Here is a 19,561-nt window from a genome sequence, read left to right on the forward strand (position 1 = left end):
TAACGTGCCTCTGAGCATATGGTGAGTGGACGAGGGGGAGGGGAGCAGGTGGGAGGGGAGGAAGAGGGCAGGTTTGATCATTTCCATGCTTACTGAGTTCAGTGGGATTTACTCCCATGCAATTATGCTTAGGATAGGTAAAACTGACCATGAAGGAGGGAGGGCTGGAGTGGGCAGGGGAGGAGGAAGAAGGAAGAGGGGGAGGGGAGGATGAAGGGAGGAGGAGGGGAGAGGAGAGGAGAGGGGAGGGAGAAGATAGGGGAAGGAGAAGGGCAGGAGAAGGAGAGAGGTGAAAGGAGGAGAGAGGGGCAGTTAAGCGGAAAGGCAGGTCTGATCATTTGCATACTTAGTGAGTTCAGTGGGATTTACTTCTATGTAGTCATGCTTAGAATAGGTAAAACCGACGATGGGGGAGACGGAGGAGGAGGGGGAGGGGGAGGGGAGAGGAAGGAGAGGGAATGAGGAGATTGGAAGGGGATGCGGGAGGGAGGGGCAAAGGAAGGGGCAAGAGGGAGGGGATAGGAGGGAAGAGGAGGGGAGGGCAGATTTGATCATTTGCATGCTTTTAGAGTTCAGTCGGATTTACTCCTGTGCAATAGGTGAAACTGACCTGGGGGAGTGGCAGGGAGGGGGAAGAGGGAGGGAGGGAGGGAGGGAGGGGAGGAGGAGGGTGAAAGGGGGAGGGGAGGAGATTGGGTGGGTAGACACTGGGCAGAGGAGAAGCTCCTTTCCTTTCCCAAAGGAAAACATTGTGAACAGTATCATTGTTTTTCAACATTTTCCCCACCTTTTAATTCTATTTATTTATTTCATTTATACCCTGCCTTTCTTTTCATGATAGAAATTGAAGGCGGCTTACATATGGTTCCTAGGCAGTCTCTCCTCCAGGCACTGACCAGAGCTGAACCTACTTAGCTTCAGCAGGGTGCTGGTCTCATGTGCCTTCAGACCATACAGCAGGCACATGTTGTCTCCCACCCAAATTTAAACCAAAGCTGTCCCTGGTCACGGGGAAGGGAGAGGAGAGGGAAGAGAAGGAGAAAGGGAGGGGAAAGAGGGAAAGGGGATTGAAAAGGGAGGGTCAAAGGAAGGGGGAGGGAAGGGACAAGAGGGAGAGAGGAGGATGGGAGGGCAAGTTTGATCATTTCCATGTTTTTTGAGTACAGTGGGATTTGCTCTTGCACAATCATGCCTAGGAAAGGTGAAACTGACCTGGAGGAGGGGCAGGGATATGCTCAGAGGCACATGTTACCAAATTCTTATAAGCTACACAGGGAGTGGATTGGACTGTGAAGTACCAATCCAAATTGTGTTTGCATTTTGACAAATTTGTAGGGCAGTCCAATATCTCAGAGAGGAGGTCAGGTCTTCTGCTCCCCTGGTGCATTCGCTATAGCAGTCCAATTTCTCTGCTTTGTAAAGTTTGACAGAAATATCTGTTGGCTATAGGTACGTTCTTAAACTGCAAGAGTTTTTTGCCTATTCGTGAATATATATGAAGTGCTACTTTTAAAAAGTAGTTGACATGGAAGTTGAAATAGATTTACATAAACATAGGCTGAATGTTCTGAGTAAAAAAAATGGGAGTGAGGGAAGTCTTGACTCATATTAAAATCTTCATGAATGAAATGTTTTCCCCATATGCTTTAGTTTCTCACATGGTTATTGAGGAAGTGAGCTGTATACAGAGCCACCTTGAAATTGAGAAAACATGTCGTGAAAGTGCGGAAGCTCTGGCCACTAAGGTAAGAAGTTATTTTTTTACTTTTCCTCTGTTTGGAATACATAATAAAGGCTGATTCAGCTTGGATGGTATCCTCAAATAATTTGTCAGTGATGCTGATCCCTTCTTTGCAGACTAGGGAGCTATGGGGTCATCAGAGGAGACTGAGGTTACAATCCTTTGCACGCTTCCTTGAGAGCATGTGCCACTGAACAGAACTATTTTATTCTGAGTAAACGTGCATAGGATTGCTCTATAATGCTGAGATCCTATGCTGTGTTAATTGACACTAAGGCCCACTGAATAGAGTGAGGTTTAATGTCTGAGTAAATATGCATGGTATTGCACTGTATGTCTTGCACACAGGAAGGCTGTGCCCAACCTTGCCCACGCTGATGCCTCCAGTATGTAGGCACAATCAGCATTTCACACTTCAGTGCTGAAGTGTGTGTCTTCAGACAGAGTCAGTGTATGACAAAATTCTTTCATGGAAAGCACTTTAGTATAGAAAAAAAGTCTGCAACTTTTATGAAAAATGGTTACATTGCGATTCTAGATACTTTTATAATAATAATAATAATAATAATAATTTATATCCCTCCCTTCCTTCCAGTATGAGCCCAGGGTGGCAAACAAAAATACTAAAAACACTATAAAGCATCATAAAAACAAACGTTAAAATATATTAAAACAAAACATCTTTAAAATATATTAAAATAAAACATCTTTAAAAACATATTTTTTAAAAAAAAGCTTTAAAAAATCTTAAAAAGCAATTCCAACACAGATGCAGACTGGGATAAGTTCTGTACTTAAAAGGTTTGTTGAAAGAGGAAGGTTGTCAGTAGGTGCCAAAAAGATAACAGAGATGGTGCCTGTCTAATATTTAAGGGGAGGGAATTCCAAGGGTAGCTACCACTGCACTAAAGGTCTGCTTCCTATGTTGTGCGGAACGGACCTCCTGATAAGATGGTATCTGCAGAAAACATGTTTAAAAACATTTTTTAAAAGTGTTAAACCATATTTTTTAAAAAGCTTTAAAAACATATTAAAAAGCTATTCCAGCACAGATGCAGACTAGGATAATGTGTCTGCTGAAACTGAAAAGAATACAAGAGATGGCACCTGTCTAATATTTAAGGGGAGGGAATTCCACAGGGTAGGTGCCACTACACTAAAAGTCCATTTCCTATGTTGTGCGGAACGGACCTCCTGATAAGATGGTATCTGCAGGAGGCTCTCACCTGCGGAGCGCAGTGATTGACTGGGTATATAAGGGTTAAGATGGTCTTTCAGGTATCCTGGTCCCAAGCTGTATAGGGCTTTGTACACCAAAACCAGAACCTTGAACTTAGCCTGGTAGCTAATGGGCAGTGAGTGCAATTCTTTCAGCAGCGGGGTAACATGGTGATACTCTGCCTTAATGAGCAGTCGCCCTGCTGCATTTTGCACCAGATGCAGCTTCCGGACCAACCTCAAGGGCAGTCCCACATAGAGTGCATTACTATAATCCATCCTGGAGGTTACCAGTGAATGGATAACAGTGGTCAGGCTATCCCAGACCAGAAACGGCCACAGCTGTGTTACGAGTTGAAGCTGGTAAAAGGCACTCCTAGCCACTGAGGTTACCTCAGCCTCTAGCGACAAAGATGGATCCAGAAGCACCCTCAGACTACAAATCTGCTCTTTCAGAGGGAGTACGACCCCATCCAAAGCAGGCAACTGACCAATTATCCGAACTCAGGAACCACCAACCCACAGTGCCTCCATCTTGCTAGGATTCAGACTATTGGCCCTCATCCAGCCCACCACCCTGTCCAGACAGCAGTCCAGGGCTTGCATGGCCTCTCCTGATTCAGATGTTACAGAGAAATAGAGCTGGGTATCAAGACAGCGTGGTTTCCTGGTGACAGAGATGGAAGTTCTGTAGACCTTAGCAACCTCTCCCCGCCATCCCTGCAGCCTGTTCTGGTGTTGCACCATGTATTCAGATGGGCAAAGCTGGGTCAGATCAACTCCTCTCAGTTCACCTACCCTGGTCTCAATAATACACACCAAATCGGCACTGTCATCCATGATCAAATCATTGATAAATGTCTTATTGTGTACCAATCTGGCATTAAACAACAGTACACACAGTCTAGTGGGCACAACAGATGAGGAATGAGGAACCCATCCAAGGGAGGAGTGGGAGCAAGGAACAAGGTGTATGTAGCCTTGCCTTCAACTTCTGTGGTAGCTCAGCACCTCCCCATGGCTATACCTCCCTTTATCCATGATCACTGAAATTGGGGTGGCATCACCCATGTCCCTCCTTACTATGACACCTTACATGGGCCCTACCATGAACCAATTATCCCAGTAGGCCTCTGAGAGAATTGGGACCAGTCAAACCGACTCATTACCTTTCCCACAGGGTCATCTACTCCCCCCCATCTCACACCCAGGGAGGGCCAACCTTCTGCCAGTTGCAGACCCTCACCCTGAAGGCATCTGGTGACTTTCTGCTATCATTCAGTTCACTGCACAGGCTCTCACCCTGCACAGGAACTACACAATAGCCTTATGCCCTCCCCACTACCAATCTCCTCTAGATTGGTTTTAAAAAGAAAAATAGAAGGTGGTAGGGCCCTCACCCTCAGGATTCCCTAAGGGGCTCCTCAAGGGACAACTCCCTTTGGTCTCCCAAGGGCAGCTGGGTTTTTATGTGCCCTGACCCAGCCAGAAGCTGATGCAAGAGGCTACAAGATTGACTGCAGCCTCTCTCTGGATTCAGGGCCAGGCAGGGGGTCCCAGTCCTTGCAGCACTGACCAGGCACTTCAGCTATCTCGAGAGACAGCAGCCCAGAGGAGTGAGCAAGCAAGACCCAGATGCTCAAGTACTCAGTCCCAGGGCAAGTCTTCTCCAATCCTCCAGTGCTGCAACTGTTCTGTTTGGTTACATATACATGTGCTGGGGAGCCATTATTGGCCAAATGTGTGTGTGTGCATTCATCATATGTAAACCTCTGCATATGGGGTTCATGCTATTTCTGATGCAAAAGAGCTTTCTGTGTGGTGGTGACTCACTTCTGAAGCAGCCCTGAGTTCTGATGCTTAAGTCAGGGAGTGGGGAGAAGATGTGAAGTTGACTGTCAAAAACTATTTGCTTTCTTTCAAGCAATGCAAGACTTGCATTGGGTTTTTACTTTATAAATATGTGCAGTCTCCAAAAAATAGATTTGCTTGACTTGACCTTAAAGCTTTTCTTAACATTTGAGAAGCATTATCAAACAAAAAAAGGGCAATTCATGGAATGTTTACCTTTTTATTCTGCCTCTCACCACATCCCCACCCCTGACACACCATTTATGCATTTGGGTTAACTGATAAACAAGTTCAGAAATACCCTGAGTGTCCGTGACATGAACGAATAATGACCATCTCAGTGTGTGAATCAAATGGAAAAGTCAGCCAGAGTATTACATTTCAGGTGATTGTTTATGAAAGCAAACCATCAAGCAAGCAAAAGGTGACCTGTACTGCTCTGTTGATTGCATCTAGGTTGATGAATTTGCCAAATATATAATTTTCTATATTCCATCTCATCAGAAGTGTATTATTATTATTATTATTATTATTATTATTATTATTATTATTATTATTATTATTATTATTATTAAGGAATGGTTTTATCTCTTTGCGATACATATTTTTGGGGTTGTGAATAACGCATCTGAGGCACTTCATCATCAGAAAATGGATTGCAGCAATTTTGAAACAAATTTCATTAGCAATGCTAGGTAGTCTGTGTGCATTTGTGCATTTCTCCCCTCCCCCCATCCCCTGACCAAAGTACTAAAGAAATCCCACCAGCAAGAAATCTTTTTTAATTTAGATGTATTAGCAATGTACTTTCTGGAGGTATTTACTTAATTGTTTGCATAACAATACTACATTAGGATTCATAAGATAGTCCATCAACATATAACCAAGAAAATGAAAAGAAAATGAATGTATAGCTGTAACTATCTTTTCTTTCCATCCTTTGCATGCAGTGACACACTCTGACAGCTAAGAGACTAGCACCATCCTATTTGGGCTGCCGTCTCAATGCTGACTTACCCCTTTATTCATGGTGACCAGTTGGGTGGAGTTTCTCACATTTTCTGTCTAGATCTTTAGGATTAAAACACACTTAGAGGAACTAACCATGCAGGATGACTGGTAAGATCTGCCACTTGCATAATTCATGGCTGAGGATTTGTGTTTGAAGATTATAGTGGTGGCCTGTTGTTACTATGGGGTATCACTTCCTAAGAGAATAAGATTTTGAGTCTCAGAGTGACTTCTGCCATTATAAATATTGTGTCTGCCTTTATAAATGTTCTCTTGTAAATGTTAAGAGAAATCTGAAGTGCCTTGTGCTCCCTTTGTGATTCTTGATATATATATTTTTAGTTGATTGCCTGTCTTGCTTTAATAAAGGATATAATTGCTGTTGTTCTACATGCTACATTAATCGCTATACTATACTTATTATACTACAGATGTAGGCAAGCTTTTTTCTGTCAAGGGTTGCATTCCGGGGGGGGGGGTGTTCATCAGCCAGGGACCACATACCAGCAAGCAGATAGGTCTGGAGCAAAAAGTGGGTGGGGCACTCACTTTTCTCTCCTTTTCTACCATCCCTTTTTCTCTTTTTGCTGGAATTCCTTTCTCTGTCTGGCACTCCCCATCCCCCTGTGTCCTTGTTACACAAAACTAGAGCCAACCGAAGTGTGCTATCAGTGTTGCCTTTGAGGTAGGACTTTGGGACAGATGTCTAGGGCCCTATTCAGCAGAATGCACTGGAGGGCCCCCAAACACACCAGGGCTGGCTCATCACATTTTGAAGTATGTGAAGTGTGAAGGATTCACTCTAGCTCTCATGAGTCCCCAGACCCTTCAGAACTCCAGTATGTCTCTTTTAGTCAGAAACAACTATTCAGACTGTTGACCCTTCTAACCGTCAGGCCTTTTTTCCTTGTTGGCACGTTATATGCTAAATTTATACATGTGAAGTGTTTCTGTCACCTTGGCTCTCTTCTGTATTGTAGGGCAGGGATTCCCCAAATGTGGTCCACGGACCACCTGTGGTCTGCTAGCTTCACTCAGGTGGTCTGCAGCATGTCCACATTAAGTTTTCATGTTGATTTTTGATTGTATTTTTTCATTTATTATATTGTATTTTATTGTAGACAACTTGAATTCTGTGGAATCAAATCATAATACAATAACATACAATATAAGAAAAAAGGATAGAAATGCAATAAAGAATCATACAGCACCTAGCGCAGCCCATTACAATTGCTGCAACATGGAGAAAAATCATTAAGTGGTCCACCAAGACCATCAGCAATTTTCAAGCTGTCCATGGGGAAAAAAGTTTGGGAACTACTGCCCTTCCTATGCTAGCACCCCTAAGATTAACCACTGACTTACCATGGGGGGAGTAGCCCTCAGAATTTCAGTGCCTGTGTCACCTCGGTTGAGCATCATTTGCCCACTTGCTTCAGTTAGGCTCCTACTTACTTGCTGTTCCTGCCCCCTTTTAGTGCTAGAATTCCTATCTGTCTATTACTTGCTGCTTCATCTAGTTTTTCACAAAAGTAATACACATTACCATCTAAATGGAGGAGGGGACTGTAAAACCATTTAGACCAGAGGCTAAGACTGCACTCTGTTAGCATGTTTACATGCCTACACTAATGGCTTTAATGCACACACCAAGTTCCTTATGCTCAGAAGATGGTCCATACTTTACCATGTGTCAGGGAGCACTCCACAAGTTGTATAGCTTACAGCAGTGGTGTGCCATGCACACCTGTCAGTCATTGACATCATACTGCACTTAACTGTGACAGATTTCAGTCTGCCCCATTCATTTACTTCCATCACCGGTGTCAGTTGTGTGTTTGGGAAGTTCTGCTTGAATGTGGTGCCTTTCTGCCTTTGGAAGCGTTGCTTGTGGTGAGTTTCCAGTTGGCAAGCTATTGGAGGCTTCCATAGGCTGTCGGAAGCATTTGTGAAGACTTCGGGAGGGATTGAATGTTTCCATCCTCTGCTAGTGTCTCCAGCGCAGCACCACCATTCTGTTTTACCAGGCAGGAGCCAATGGTGGCAGAGAGGAGCAGCAGGACAGAATGCTCTGCCTTCCTGCCCTCATTCCCGGCTCTGTTAAACAAAAGTAAATTTTTTAAAAAGACAAATGAAAGAAATTAAATAGATGGGATTTGTGCCTTTCATGGTGGGTGAGCTTGTGCTGCCTTCCTGCCCCAGACAGGAAGCAGACAGGAACTGAGGGAGAGTTGAGCAATCAGCGTTCAGGAGGAATGGACAGGTATTGCCTTCCTAGTTGTGAGGTGTGTGTGTGTGTGTTCCACTTTGCTATGACTAAACCCTTGGAGAGGTGGGGAGTGTGTGTGTTAATTATTTTATTTCCCTGTCCCCACTTTTTGTTGGTCCCACCCACTTTTTACTAGCACTGGTCCCTGGAGGTTGGCCATGTTTGCATCAAGCCCCCGGGTAAGGATGGCATTCGCTGCCTAGTTCTGAAGCTCACTGGGTTCCCTCGGGCCAGTCACTGCCTCTCAGCCTCAGAGGAAGACAATGGCAAACCCCCTCTGAATACCACTTATCCTGAAAACCCTATTCATAGGGTCGCCATAAGTCGGAATCGACTTGATGGCAGTCCATTTCCATTTTTGCTTTTGCACTTGCTGCTCCGCTGTTTTGTTTGTTTTTTTGGCGGTGAAAAAAAATTACGTAATTTTTAACATAAGTGCTTATGTAAATCAATGGAAGTTAATGGATAATAGCGATTGTAATTATGTGAATAATTACATAAAATTGGGGGGGGTTCAGAAAAAAAAGCTGTGTCGATCACAGCTGCGGCCCGCTGCAAGAAATCAGTGCCAGTCCTAAAAGACAGTGGACTTTCAGATTCAGCCAAAATCCAATACTAAGTCCGATTTAGCGGATATTCTTCCCCATCCCTACCCCCGGGGTGAAATATGTTCTTCACCCCTGGACTGCTTGGAGTGTTGATGTGCAATGGCTCCATGGTGGTTCTTTGCTATCAAGTCAATATCAGGAGGTTACTGCAAGTTCTCTTTTTTAGATAAAAGAGAGTAGTGCTGCAGTATAGATATAATGGGTATCCGTCCAATAGACTGCATTGACTTTATATTGACTAAAAGTTAACTGATTGGTTCCTAATTGATAATTGATGGGTTTGGTCAAAAATATTTAATACTTAAGTTGGTACTCTCTCTATGGCATGCCCTGAATCAGAAGCTGTGTGTAGATTGCAGAAAGCAGCGGCATTATAAAAATATGGTTTAATTTTTTGAAGGTGAAAAAAACCCCAGTCATTCCATTTTATCAAGGTATGCAAATCCATATCCAAAGCTGCAGACAGTTTTCTACTAAAGAGGAAGTAGCTCTGTTGGTGCTATTCATAAGTATGGCTTGGCCCATGCTTGAACATGGAAAAGTACATTGGAGTAATTCTTCAATTAATCTTCTGAACTTCCTTATGAAATAGATCATTATGGAACTGGTATGAAAAGACACTGTCTTGCCCAGTGATTCCATCTGAATGCATGCCTCAGAGCCTCAAGTAGATCACTAACCTAGGAATTAAAAACATACCTTGTAATTGTTAGGAGCAAGGAAAAAATGTTTGAGCCATTGCAGGTTGAACATGTGAGTTTGAAGCTGAAGGGTGATGTGCTGCAGGGTGTGACCTACTACCGGGGTGGGCAATCCTATCCAGCACTTTCCCTCTTTTGATTTATTTTTCTTTATGTAAAAATGTATACCCTACCTTTCTAGTATCTGCCTATGTACCACAAAAGGTGGCTTTTGTCAGTCTTTCTCCCTTCCATTGGGAAACAAAAAGATACAACTAATGTCAATATAAGAAACCGTAATTTATTTTCTTTCCCTCTGTGCTTTCTATTTTTTCTTTTGCTGTAAACGTTTGTGCTGAAACTACTTGTAATAATACACTCTTATGTTGTGAACAGCAAACAGGAATGGGGGAGAAGTTTGATTTTGTTTGCATTTTAGTGAGAAAATACTTAAATTGCACTTCTCAAATAAATATGCAAACTGAAGCATAGCTATCCTTCAAAATTTGCACTTCTCCAAATTTTGTGATCTCCAATCAAATTGTGTATACAGAAATATACATATTAGGGAGAGGTATAAAATGCATATATTCATGAAAATAACATGCAAACATGCTTTGTATTAGGGGAAACTGCTTGCAAAAATGTGTATAATAGTCAAAACTGCATACAAAAATGCATTTTTAGGAGAATCCACACTAAAATGCAGATGAATTTTCTAAAATGCAGATGGATTTAAAAATAAATATACAAAAATTACGAATTGTGAAAATGTGGAGAGTAGACTAGAAAAATGAGAAACTGAGTGAAACCAAAACTGACAGATCCACTCATCCATCGCTAGCTGCAAAATCAGATCCAGCTATATACCATGCTTCAAGAGCCAGGAGACTTCCACTCCCTCCCCCGCCCCAAGCGCTGTTATCACTGTTATGTGAGGACCTATCCAACAAATCAAAGCTAATGTAACCCCTGCCTACTACAGACAAAGATTAATTTGGGTAAGGCCATGCTTGCCGCTGTAACAATGTGTGTATACGTGTGTGAGAGAAATCTTGCCTACACCTCACAATTCAAGAGTGTCCAGTATCACACTGGGTATAGCTTGGAGCAATATAGTTCTTGCATCTTCAAGAATGTCTTGAAACCTTTGACAGATTTTTCATGAGCCGCGGGGAAGCACCCAGTGTCAGTCCTCAGCCTTTTCTCTGCACCTGCAGTGTTTTTTCTTATGCATGCTCTCTGAATTATTAGGTCTATGACAGCTGCCTGTTGTGCATCTTGTAATACAAAATAATTCGGGGGGAGGAAAGCTGTGCAGATGGATCTGCTACTGACCCTCTCTGCACCAAGTTGCAGGATTGTAGTACTTGTCTCTGTCTTGTACAGCTCACACAGACTGCTCCATTTTCAGCAGGTGTTTTCAGGGTTGCACAGACTTAACAATGTCCTGATTTGTAAGGTTGGGCCATGCTAGTATGTAGTATGTCAATAAAGTGTATATTTCAGAATATCACAAAAGCATGGCACTATGAGGGCTTCCAATCCCAACAACCAAACAAGTAGGATAACATTGTCAATTTCTGCTGTATCTTTTTTATTATATATTTAAATTTGACCCTGGATTTATAAAACCTCTTCCATTGGAATAATCATGGTTGCCTTAAGAGTTTCCTTCTATTAATGAAAATGTACATTCAAGGGCAAAACCAGAACAAATGAAGGGAATGGAAAATGTTAAAATAAGCATGGTGATTGTCTAGCATATGGTCTTTCTCTTCTGTCTCTTGTTGTGCTGACCTCCTTTCAAAATTGATTTTTCGGGCCCTTGATGAAAACCTTTCTTTTTCTCCAATTCTAAACAACTTTTCTTTGAAATTCAGAGAATCAGTGTGGCTTTCTCCAGTTTAAGTCAGATAATGAATAATCTAATCTTGAAACAAATTGCTGGCACATTTAAAACAATGCAGAGGCAGCGCTGGCCCTACTGTTAGGCAGAGTGGAACAGTTGCCTCAGGTGGCAGATGCTGTAAGGCGGGGAGTGGTATTAAGGCTGTGGGGAACAGATGCATGCGGCCTGCCCTGTGCTCCCTGATCTATAGCCTGCTATCTTCAGTTGGTGTGGAAAACAGTTTTCTTCCCCAAAAGTGCTCCCTACAGTTTGAGAGATACTAGGATTGCATCTTGAGATTCACTTCCTCTAGAGTAACTCTTTCTGTCGGAGAAAGAAAACCCTTGGATACAACTCATTGTTCTCTTTCTAGAGTTTGAACCCACAGCTGCCGCCACACTCCTAACCATCAGGTTTCCAAAACAGTATTTAACACATTCCTCAATTCCATGTCAGTCAGTGTTTCAAATTAGTATCAGTTATGTTTGCTAGCCTTGGGATGACTGGCATGCTTAAGAAAGAAAAGAGAAATTGTGTTAAGGACATTTTTGTAGCAACAACGTGTATGTTTGAAATTTTGTAGCTAAACAAAGAAAACAAGACTCTGAAAAGAATCAGCATGTTGTACATGGCAAAACTGGGGCCAGATATAATTACTGAAGAAATAAACATTGATGATGAAGAATCATCCACAGATATAGAAGGTAGTCCTGGAACATGTGACTCTGTGCTGTGCCAGCAGATGAAAAAAGGTGAGTGATTGCCTCTAGGTGGGTGGGTGGGAATCAATTGCCTTTTAAAAAGCAAGTATGGATAGCAAAGATCAGGTTGAGTTGCATTGTGATGAGTAAATGGTTCTCTAGACATAAATGTGATTTTGGATGCAATCTTATACACACATCCCTGGGTTTAAGCCCCGTTGGACACAGGCCCCATCTGCACTATACATTGAAAGCATCATCATATCACTGCAGTTTGTTAAGGGTGCTGGTGGGGCACTGCTGCTCTCCTGGCTTCTGAACCCAGTGGGTTACGTCTGATGATCAAGAGGGGAAGGAGCAAGGTGTGGGAGCTTGGTGCAGTGGAGCCAATCTGATGCTCCTGCCCTCATGCACCACACTGCCCTGAGCTTCTGTGCCTCTCAGTCATCGACAGCAATCTGCAGTATTTGGAAACCAAGAGAACATCAGTACCCCACCTGTGCCACCTCACCAGCTGCTACTGGTTTTAGGACCCCTATTCCCCTAACAGAACTACAATTCCTAGCATTCCCTGGGAAGAGGGATTGACTGTTAAACCACTCTGGGAATTGTAGCTCTGTGGGCAAATAGGGGTCTCCTAACAACTATCAGTACCCTTAACAAACTACAGTTCCCAAGATTCTTTGGGGAGAAGCCATGATCGTTTAAAGTGGTATGATACTGCTTTAAATGTGCAGATGGGGCCTTAGTGGAGCTTACTTCTGGGTATACATACATAAGATTGTGCTGGCTGTTGTTTACTTTAGAGAACCAAGCAACTGGTTGTTATGCTGGTATGCTGATATTTGGCCATTCTTTAAATAGCAGATTTTCAAAGTTGCTTTACATAGGATGAATTAAATGCCTGTTGTAGTTCTGGTAGGTGGCCTGTGTAGAGGGAGGTAGAGGGGGAGAGGCAAGGCTGGATTGGCTGCACAGATATGTTTGCAGTATGCTGCCCTTGCTGCCACCTTTGCCCCTCCCCTCTAATTTCCTGGTAAGCAACAGCGACACAAGCAATGGGAGGTCAGGCCCCACTGACCGCTACTGGTTTCTTGTTCATAAATAGGTTTGTTAATTTTGATGTGGGTTTTTAAATTGTTCTGTGAATATATATATTTGTCTTCACATTGCCTAACCCTGGTGAATGCTGAGAATCCCTGTAAGGAGTGATTACAGGCTTGTAGTTTATAACCTAACTGTGCGTTGCCAGAGCTCTGTCTTGATAGGTTACAGGTGATGGGTGTTAAGGACAACACAAACATTAATGGACTTCCAGTGGGATTTTGTAGCCAACAACTAGAGACTGCATGGAGATTAAAAAATATCATTATTTATAGATCCTCTTTGGGAATAGATAGGAAGCTGTCTTATACTGAGTCAGACCATTCATCTACTCTGGCATCAGCTTTCAGGATTTCAGCCGAGAGTTTGTATTCAGCGTAGTGCTAAAGCAATCCTTCCCTTGCAGCAAGGTTTCTCCTTACATGACAGAGCAATCTCTCCCTCTCTTCCATGCCTTGTGCCCCCTAAATCTGTTTTGGGGGTTCCCTTAACCTTCCAGAGCAGATTTGGGTTGGTGCATGTCTGGGGGGAGGAGAGAGTGGGAAACCCTATTGTGCGAGCTAGTGCAAAAAGTTAGTTGAATACCTCCCAGGAATCTTTCTCAGCCCTACCTGGAGATGCCTGGCCTTTTGAATTCAAAGCATATGCTCTAAACCAGAGCTGCAATCCTTCCTAAGGAATGCCTGGGATTGTATTCAAGTCAGTCCTACTTAGAGCAGACCCTTTGAAATTAATGAACCTAAGCTAGTCATGTTTATTAACTTCAGTGAGTCTGCTCTGAGTAGGAGTAACATTGAATACCACCTGTAGTTTCTGTGACAAGCTGAGAGAGGCCTGCTTAGAACAATGCCTGGCTTTTCAGACTGAGGTGTCTGTGATGAAAATCAAACTAAGACAAAGTAGAAAAGGCAAACTTGTAACGGTATCTGCGTGTAAGGTACCTGCCTTCTTAATAATTTAAGAATCTATTGATGACCGACTCCTCAGCTTTTCTGCCAGCATCTTTCTATGTTTATTGTGTGGGTTTTTTTGTTGTTGTTTTAAATGAAAAATGAACTCCCACCACCACTCTTGAAAATGTAGGTCTGCGAGATCAAATTATATCTCTTCAGGAGGAAAAGAAGACCTTAGCCATTGAGCTGGAAAACCTGAGGAGCAAATTCGTAGAAGTAAGTACTATGGTAGGAAAGCAGCAGTTCAGCGAATGTGCCCTCGATTGTTTGTGCCTAGTTTTTGGCTTATGGATGCCCACTGTCTAAAGTTAATTGAATATTGTCTAATCCTACAGGTGACTAGGATTGTGCAGCATTTTTTGTTTTTATTTAAGGGTAGGGATCTTTCTGTTGTCCACTTCCCCTCTCAAACTGTCTATTCTGCTTTAGATGAATCATCATCTGCAGGCTTCGAGAGCAGCCTTTCCCAACCAGTGTGCCTCCAGATGTTGTTGGACCACAACTCCCATCAGCCTCAGCCAGCATTGCCAATGGTCAGGAAAGATGGGAATTGTGGTCCAACAACATCTGGAGGCACACTGGTTGGGAAAGGCTGCTCTAGAGAAAGGAATATGGTAAACAATAATTTGTATTAGCGTTTGGGTGTTTAGGTGTTCAGATGGATTACCCTGACTTTATAACTAACCTGCCTCTAGTGGAGTCACATGCTAGGCTTGAGTGCTGGGGCTTCTGTAGTCATTAGAGAGGGGGAATCCCACCCAACAAGCTTCTCTCCAGGTTCAAGATCTTGGAGCTTTGAATTAAGACCATCAGTTGGCCTCCATAATGAGCAAGAGGAAGAGAAGGCAGGGTATATGAATCAAAAGTACTCTTACTTCACAGAAGTTGAAATCAGCAAACCCCATATTTGCTGTTTGATACTCTCGTATTATGCTGAGCAAGTCTACAGCCAGAGACTTGGATGTATGCCTATTGGGCTCCTGCCTTCTACATCTCCCACAAACAGACTTGCTTAGCTAAAATTCTAGATCTTTATCTGAAAGGGCTTAAACATCTTCTTGCTCTATATGAAGGATTTATTGCTACTTCTCAGCTCTCAGTTATTATTCATTAAAGTATTTAAAAGTATTTTAGCTGTTTTGATTCTACTTTGGCTAGTATCCTAAGCATACATAATAGAAAGTAAGTTCTATTGAAGTATTTAGGGTACATGTCAGGGTGAATTTGCTTAGGACTGCACAGTTAGGCAGAAAAAAAGATGAACACAAGTCTTGTAACTTCTAACAGGCTACTAGCACATCAGCAAGAACAAATAAGAACATGGGAAGCTTCTGCTTGGGATCTGACTGGGTAACACTTAATGAAAAACAAGCTTTTGCATATTGAATTGTAGACGAGGTTGAGTTACAGCCAAATCTCATATCATGTGTCTAATTCTGTCATTAAATGTTTTGGTTTTCCTGGTTATCTCTGTTGTTTTGTTTCATGCTTTCCCCCCTACACTTCCAGGTAAATAAGATAAAGCAAGAAAATGCAGTCCTAACAGCAGAAATTCAGAAACAGCAAAAAGTGTTGGAAAAATGTAACCAAAGTACGTATGTTTGCTTCATGTTCTTCTTCTCCAGTTTGCTTTCTCGGTGCTGGAATTTTGAGTCTTGTTATTAGAATTCTACACTTTATATATATATATATATATATGAAAGCCAAATTCCCATCAGCCATTTTGGCCCATGGCGAGGGATAGTATGAGTGGTAGTCAAGCAACATTTGAAGGGCCACAGGTTCCCCAGCCCTGCCCAAGTTGGTGCTTTTATTTACAGAAGAGATTGATTAAAAAGGTCAACCAGAAAAGTTAGGCAAAGTTAGAAATTAAACTATGGCCTGCTGAGATTTGCCTTGCTCCGTTAATCAGAAGACTGAGATGGATTTTCCACCCTTCCTTTTCCTGCTTTGTTATGAATGCCACAGGTAATGAGGCTGACAGTTGTGGGCGGCAGCAGTGTGCACAGGTGGTGTTGCTCACCTGGCTTCCCAAAGCAGAGTGTCTCTGCTGGTTACTGAGAGGAGAGGGATGAGGTAGTGGGGAGCATGAGCAGGCATAGCGGTGGAGCCAATTCAGTGCTTCTGCTGCACTCACACCCTGCTGAGCTCCCCACCAACTTGCCCTTCCCCTAGGTAACTGGCAGTGATGCCTGGCGTTGAGAGGCTAGGTGAGCAACGCCCTCTTGCCTACTGCTACTGGTGGATGGATGGCCCTTCTACATGTTTAAGATTGTCACTGAAACAGTGCTGTATATGGGCTAGTTTTGGGATTGCAGTTAATTTAAAATACAGATGCTAGACAGGTAATAGGGGCAAGGCAGCAGGATCATACTTGGCCTGTGTTGAAACTTTGCTGGCAATATTGCTGGCTCCTGGTTGGTTTCTCACTTCAAAGGTCAGGTGCTTTCCTTTAAAGTCCTACACAATTTAGACCCAGATATTGGTTGGGCAGACTTCTCCCATATCTACTCCCGATCATGGTGGTGACGGCCCTCTGCCTTCTGAAATGCTTGCCTGGTGTCTGCTTAGATATCATTCTGGCACCAGAAGACGACATTTTTATTCTCCCAGACATTTTAAGTTTCTAACCAGTTAGGGGGTCATTGCTTTATTTCTGCTGCACTTTCTTGAGTTTTGTTTGTTTTGGGGTTTCCTATTGTTGCATTTTTTGTTGGGTGATACTGTATTTTATTGGGTTTTTTTTTTAAAAAAAATTGTAAGTCACCTTGGGAACCCTGTAATGCTGAAGGGTTTCGATGTAGGTTTGTATCCAGCAACGTCATTGCACCCAAGCAGCAACTTTTCCACTCATGCAACAGAACTTCCTCTCTCCTTCTCTCCCCCTCCCCCGTCTGCTCCAGGGAGTTGGGGAAACCCTCAGACCATTTTTTTTGGGGGGGGAGATGTGCATGGTGGGAGGAGAGAGAGAGGAAGTTCCATTGCACGAGTAGCTTTGTTGGGTGCAACCCTTAGGAAACAAATAAATAATACTATATGTGCAGTTTGTACTCCCATGAAATTGCTTGATGCAGATCATGCAGAGGTTGAAGAAAGGGATACCCTTATCCTGCCAGTGGTCACCAAACACTGATATGTGGCTCCAGATAATTTTGTGTGTTCACAGAGCTTCCTTCACTCCCCCTCGCCAATAATAGCTAACACATGCAAGACAGAGCTTGCTCCCTCAGAATCTCCAATGCATTGGCAACACCTCACCCCTGTGCTACCACTGTGTTAATAATTTCTGGGAATAAATAAGGCGTGGCTGCACCTCTTGCATCTCCTTTGTTTAGGGGCTAGTTCAATGTGGGTGATATTTGTATGGTGTGTCCATACAAAGTTGAGAGTCTGGTGTTCAGTGCAGAATCAAGCACTGGACAGACACCAGTCAGGATCAGGTCCAAGAAAGCTAGAGAACACTTGTAAAATGCAAACAAAACTAGGAATAGGAATTCAGTGAAGGATCCAGTGGTGGTGTACTGGTTAGTGTTGGACTAGGACCTGGGAGACCAGGCTTTGAATCTCCACTTAGTCAGGAAGCTCACTGAGTGACCTTAGGCACAGACAGTGACTGGCCCAACTTACCTTACAGGGTTGTTGTGTCCCAAGAACCTGCACAATGTCATGTTGAGTTGTTGTGAGAACAAAATGGAGAGGGGGAGAACTATATATGCCATTTTGAGCTGCTTGAAGGAAGGGTGGGATATAAATGTAATCATCATCATCATCATCCATAGAGAGTGCATGGGCTACAGCAGGGATGGGGGACCTGTAGCCCAACAGCTGTTGTTGGAATATAACTCCCATTACCCTGGCCATTGGCCATGTTGGCTGGAACTGATGGGTGTTGGAGTCAAACAACATCTGACAGGCCACAGGATCCCAGTTCCTGGCCTACAGAAACCAATATCTAAGGAAGCAGGATTGGGGACTTGGTCCTGCTGATCAGTGGGCTGGCAAGTGTTTCTTACTTTCTTTTGCTGGCTGCTGGAAGGAGGAGAGAATAAGGTCAGTGCATTGTAATCAGTTCCAGCTGTGCCTCATCTCAGGTCAGTAGGGCAGGATTTTGGGATGAGGCCTGTCCCTTGGCTTATAATAGTTTGGCAATACAGATCAGATAAAATACTCTGATGATGCCCAGCAAGCCTCATTTAAATTTTTCTGATTGTCATGACTTCCGTTATGAAATGCTAGTTGAAAATTGGCTGGCTTTTAGCAGTTGTTAATTCATATTGCAAAGCAGTATGGTGCTTTGACTGTTTTGACTCTGGTAAGGGAGTGCTTCCAAATGCACAGTGGATTTATTGAATATATAGATTTTGAAATTCTGTGTCATTATTCTGAAAACTGACTTTTAGAGCTGAAGTATGTTGCAAGATCAGAGCTTGCGAGCAGTCATTAAGAGATTTTAAAGAGTTGATTGTTACTACTTTCAGGTCACAATTGAGTTGTGTGGGCAGAACAATACGAAAGAGCCTGCACAATATCTGTGCATATTCTGGGTAATTTTAGCCAGCAGGGTTGGCCCTGATTTCATGAACCAGTGTTTTACAATCAACTTAAGGGGCTGAGAGCCATATATTGAAAGTGTTTAGGAATAGAGAAACCTGTTCTATGGGTATAGTTTGGCTTCCTCAGAGCTGCCTCACAGATTATGTGGTGAAAACTGCATATGAGGAGTTTCAGCCAATCCAATCTCCTTGGTGCAAACACCATATTAGAAGCATTGTTGAAATCATGCATTTATTGCATGGACTCATTCAATTTATTACACCTAGAAACTTGCACATGTGAAAGCAGACTTCCCACATGTGTGCCTCTAACTGAATAAGAAACAGTGTGAGCAAAAGGACAGAGCTAGAGCTACACATATGTAGCCCCTGCCAGTGATTGTCAACAGATGCTTGACACTATTTGGCAGTGGGAAGCAGAGGGCTAGATTCAGTTAGCTCTTTCTCTGCACACAGGTAGTAGCATATAGGAATGAAGACTACTAAGGGATTTCATTCAAGATAATTTAGCACATTTTTGTTGTCCATTGATGCCTTCCATATTCACAGTCAAAGTGGCTAAAATGCTGCAAGTATTTCCCCCCTGCACTAGCAGGTGTAGTGGATTGTTTCCACACCCCAACCTTGCTGCCTTCTCTCCCCTCTCCCTCTCCCTCTCTGTAAGCAGCAGTGACATAACTGGAGGGCAAGTGACCACTGCTCTCCCATCATGCCTTCTGCTACTGGGTTCAGATTGTTGTATTTCCACCCTGGGACCTTGGGTGAAGGACAGATTATAAATACTTTAAATAAATAATAACAATATTGGGCTTGTTTTCAAATCTTTTTTCTTTTCTTTTTTTAAAAAAGATAAGGCATGACCCCTTTCCCACAGCAAAGCTATATCCACTGAAGCACGTCTCCCACTCCACTCCACTACGCTTATATGGTTATTTATCTACCAATGCAATATTGCAGCTAAAACTCTGATAGCTGCATGCA

At 43.0% G+C, this 19,561-nt stretch overlaps 1 protein-coding gene across 9 annotated transcripts in view; it reads left to right on the forward strand.

The window, feature by feature from the left end:
* SHTN1 (shootin 1) overlaps positions 1-19,561 on the forward strand; it is a 168,777-nt gene that overhangs the window by 52,642 nt on the left and 96,574 nt on the right. For all 9 annotated transcript variants that reach the window (XM_061635887.1, XM_061635884.1, XM_061635885.1 and 6 more), the window contains 4 exons: positions 1,651-1,745; positions 11,853-12,021; positions 14,158-14,243; positions 15,537-15,618. In XM_061635887.1, coding sequence (XP_061491871.1) covers positions 1,651-1,745; positions 11,853-12,021; positions 14,158-14,243; positions 15,537-15,618 — 432 coding nt within the window. The remainder of the gene's footprint in view (positions 1-1,650; positions 1,746-11,852; positions 12,022-14,157; positions 14,244-15,536; positions 15,619-19,561) is intronic.

This window comes from Rhineura floridana, chromosome 7 (assembly GCF_030035675.1).
Source record: "Rhineura floridana isolate rRhiFlo1 chromosome 7, rRhiFlo1.hap2, whole genome shotgun sequence".
NCBI classification, from domain to species: Eukaryota; Metazoa; Chordata; class Lepidosauria; order Squamata; family Rhineuridae; genus Rhineura; species Rhineura floridana.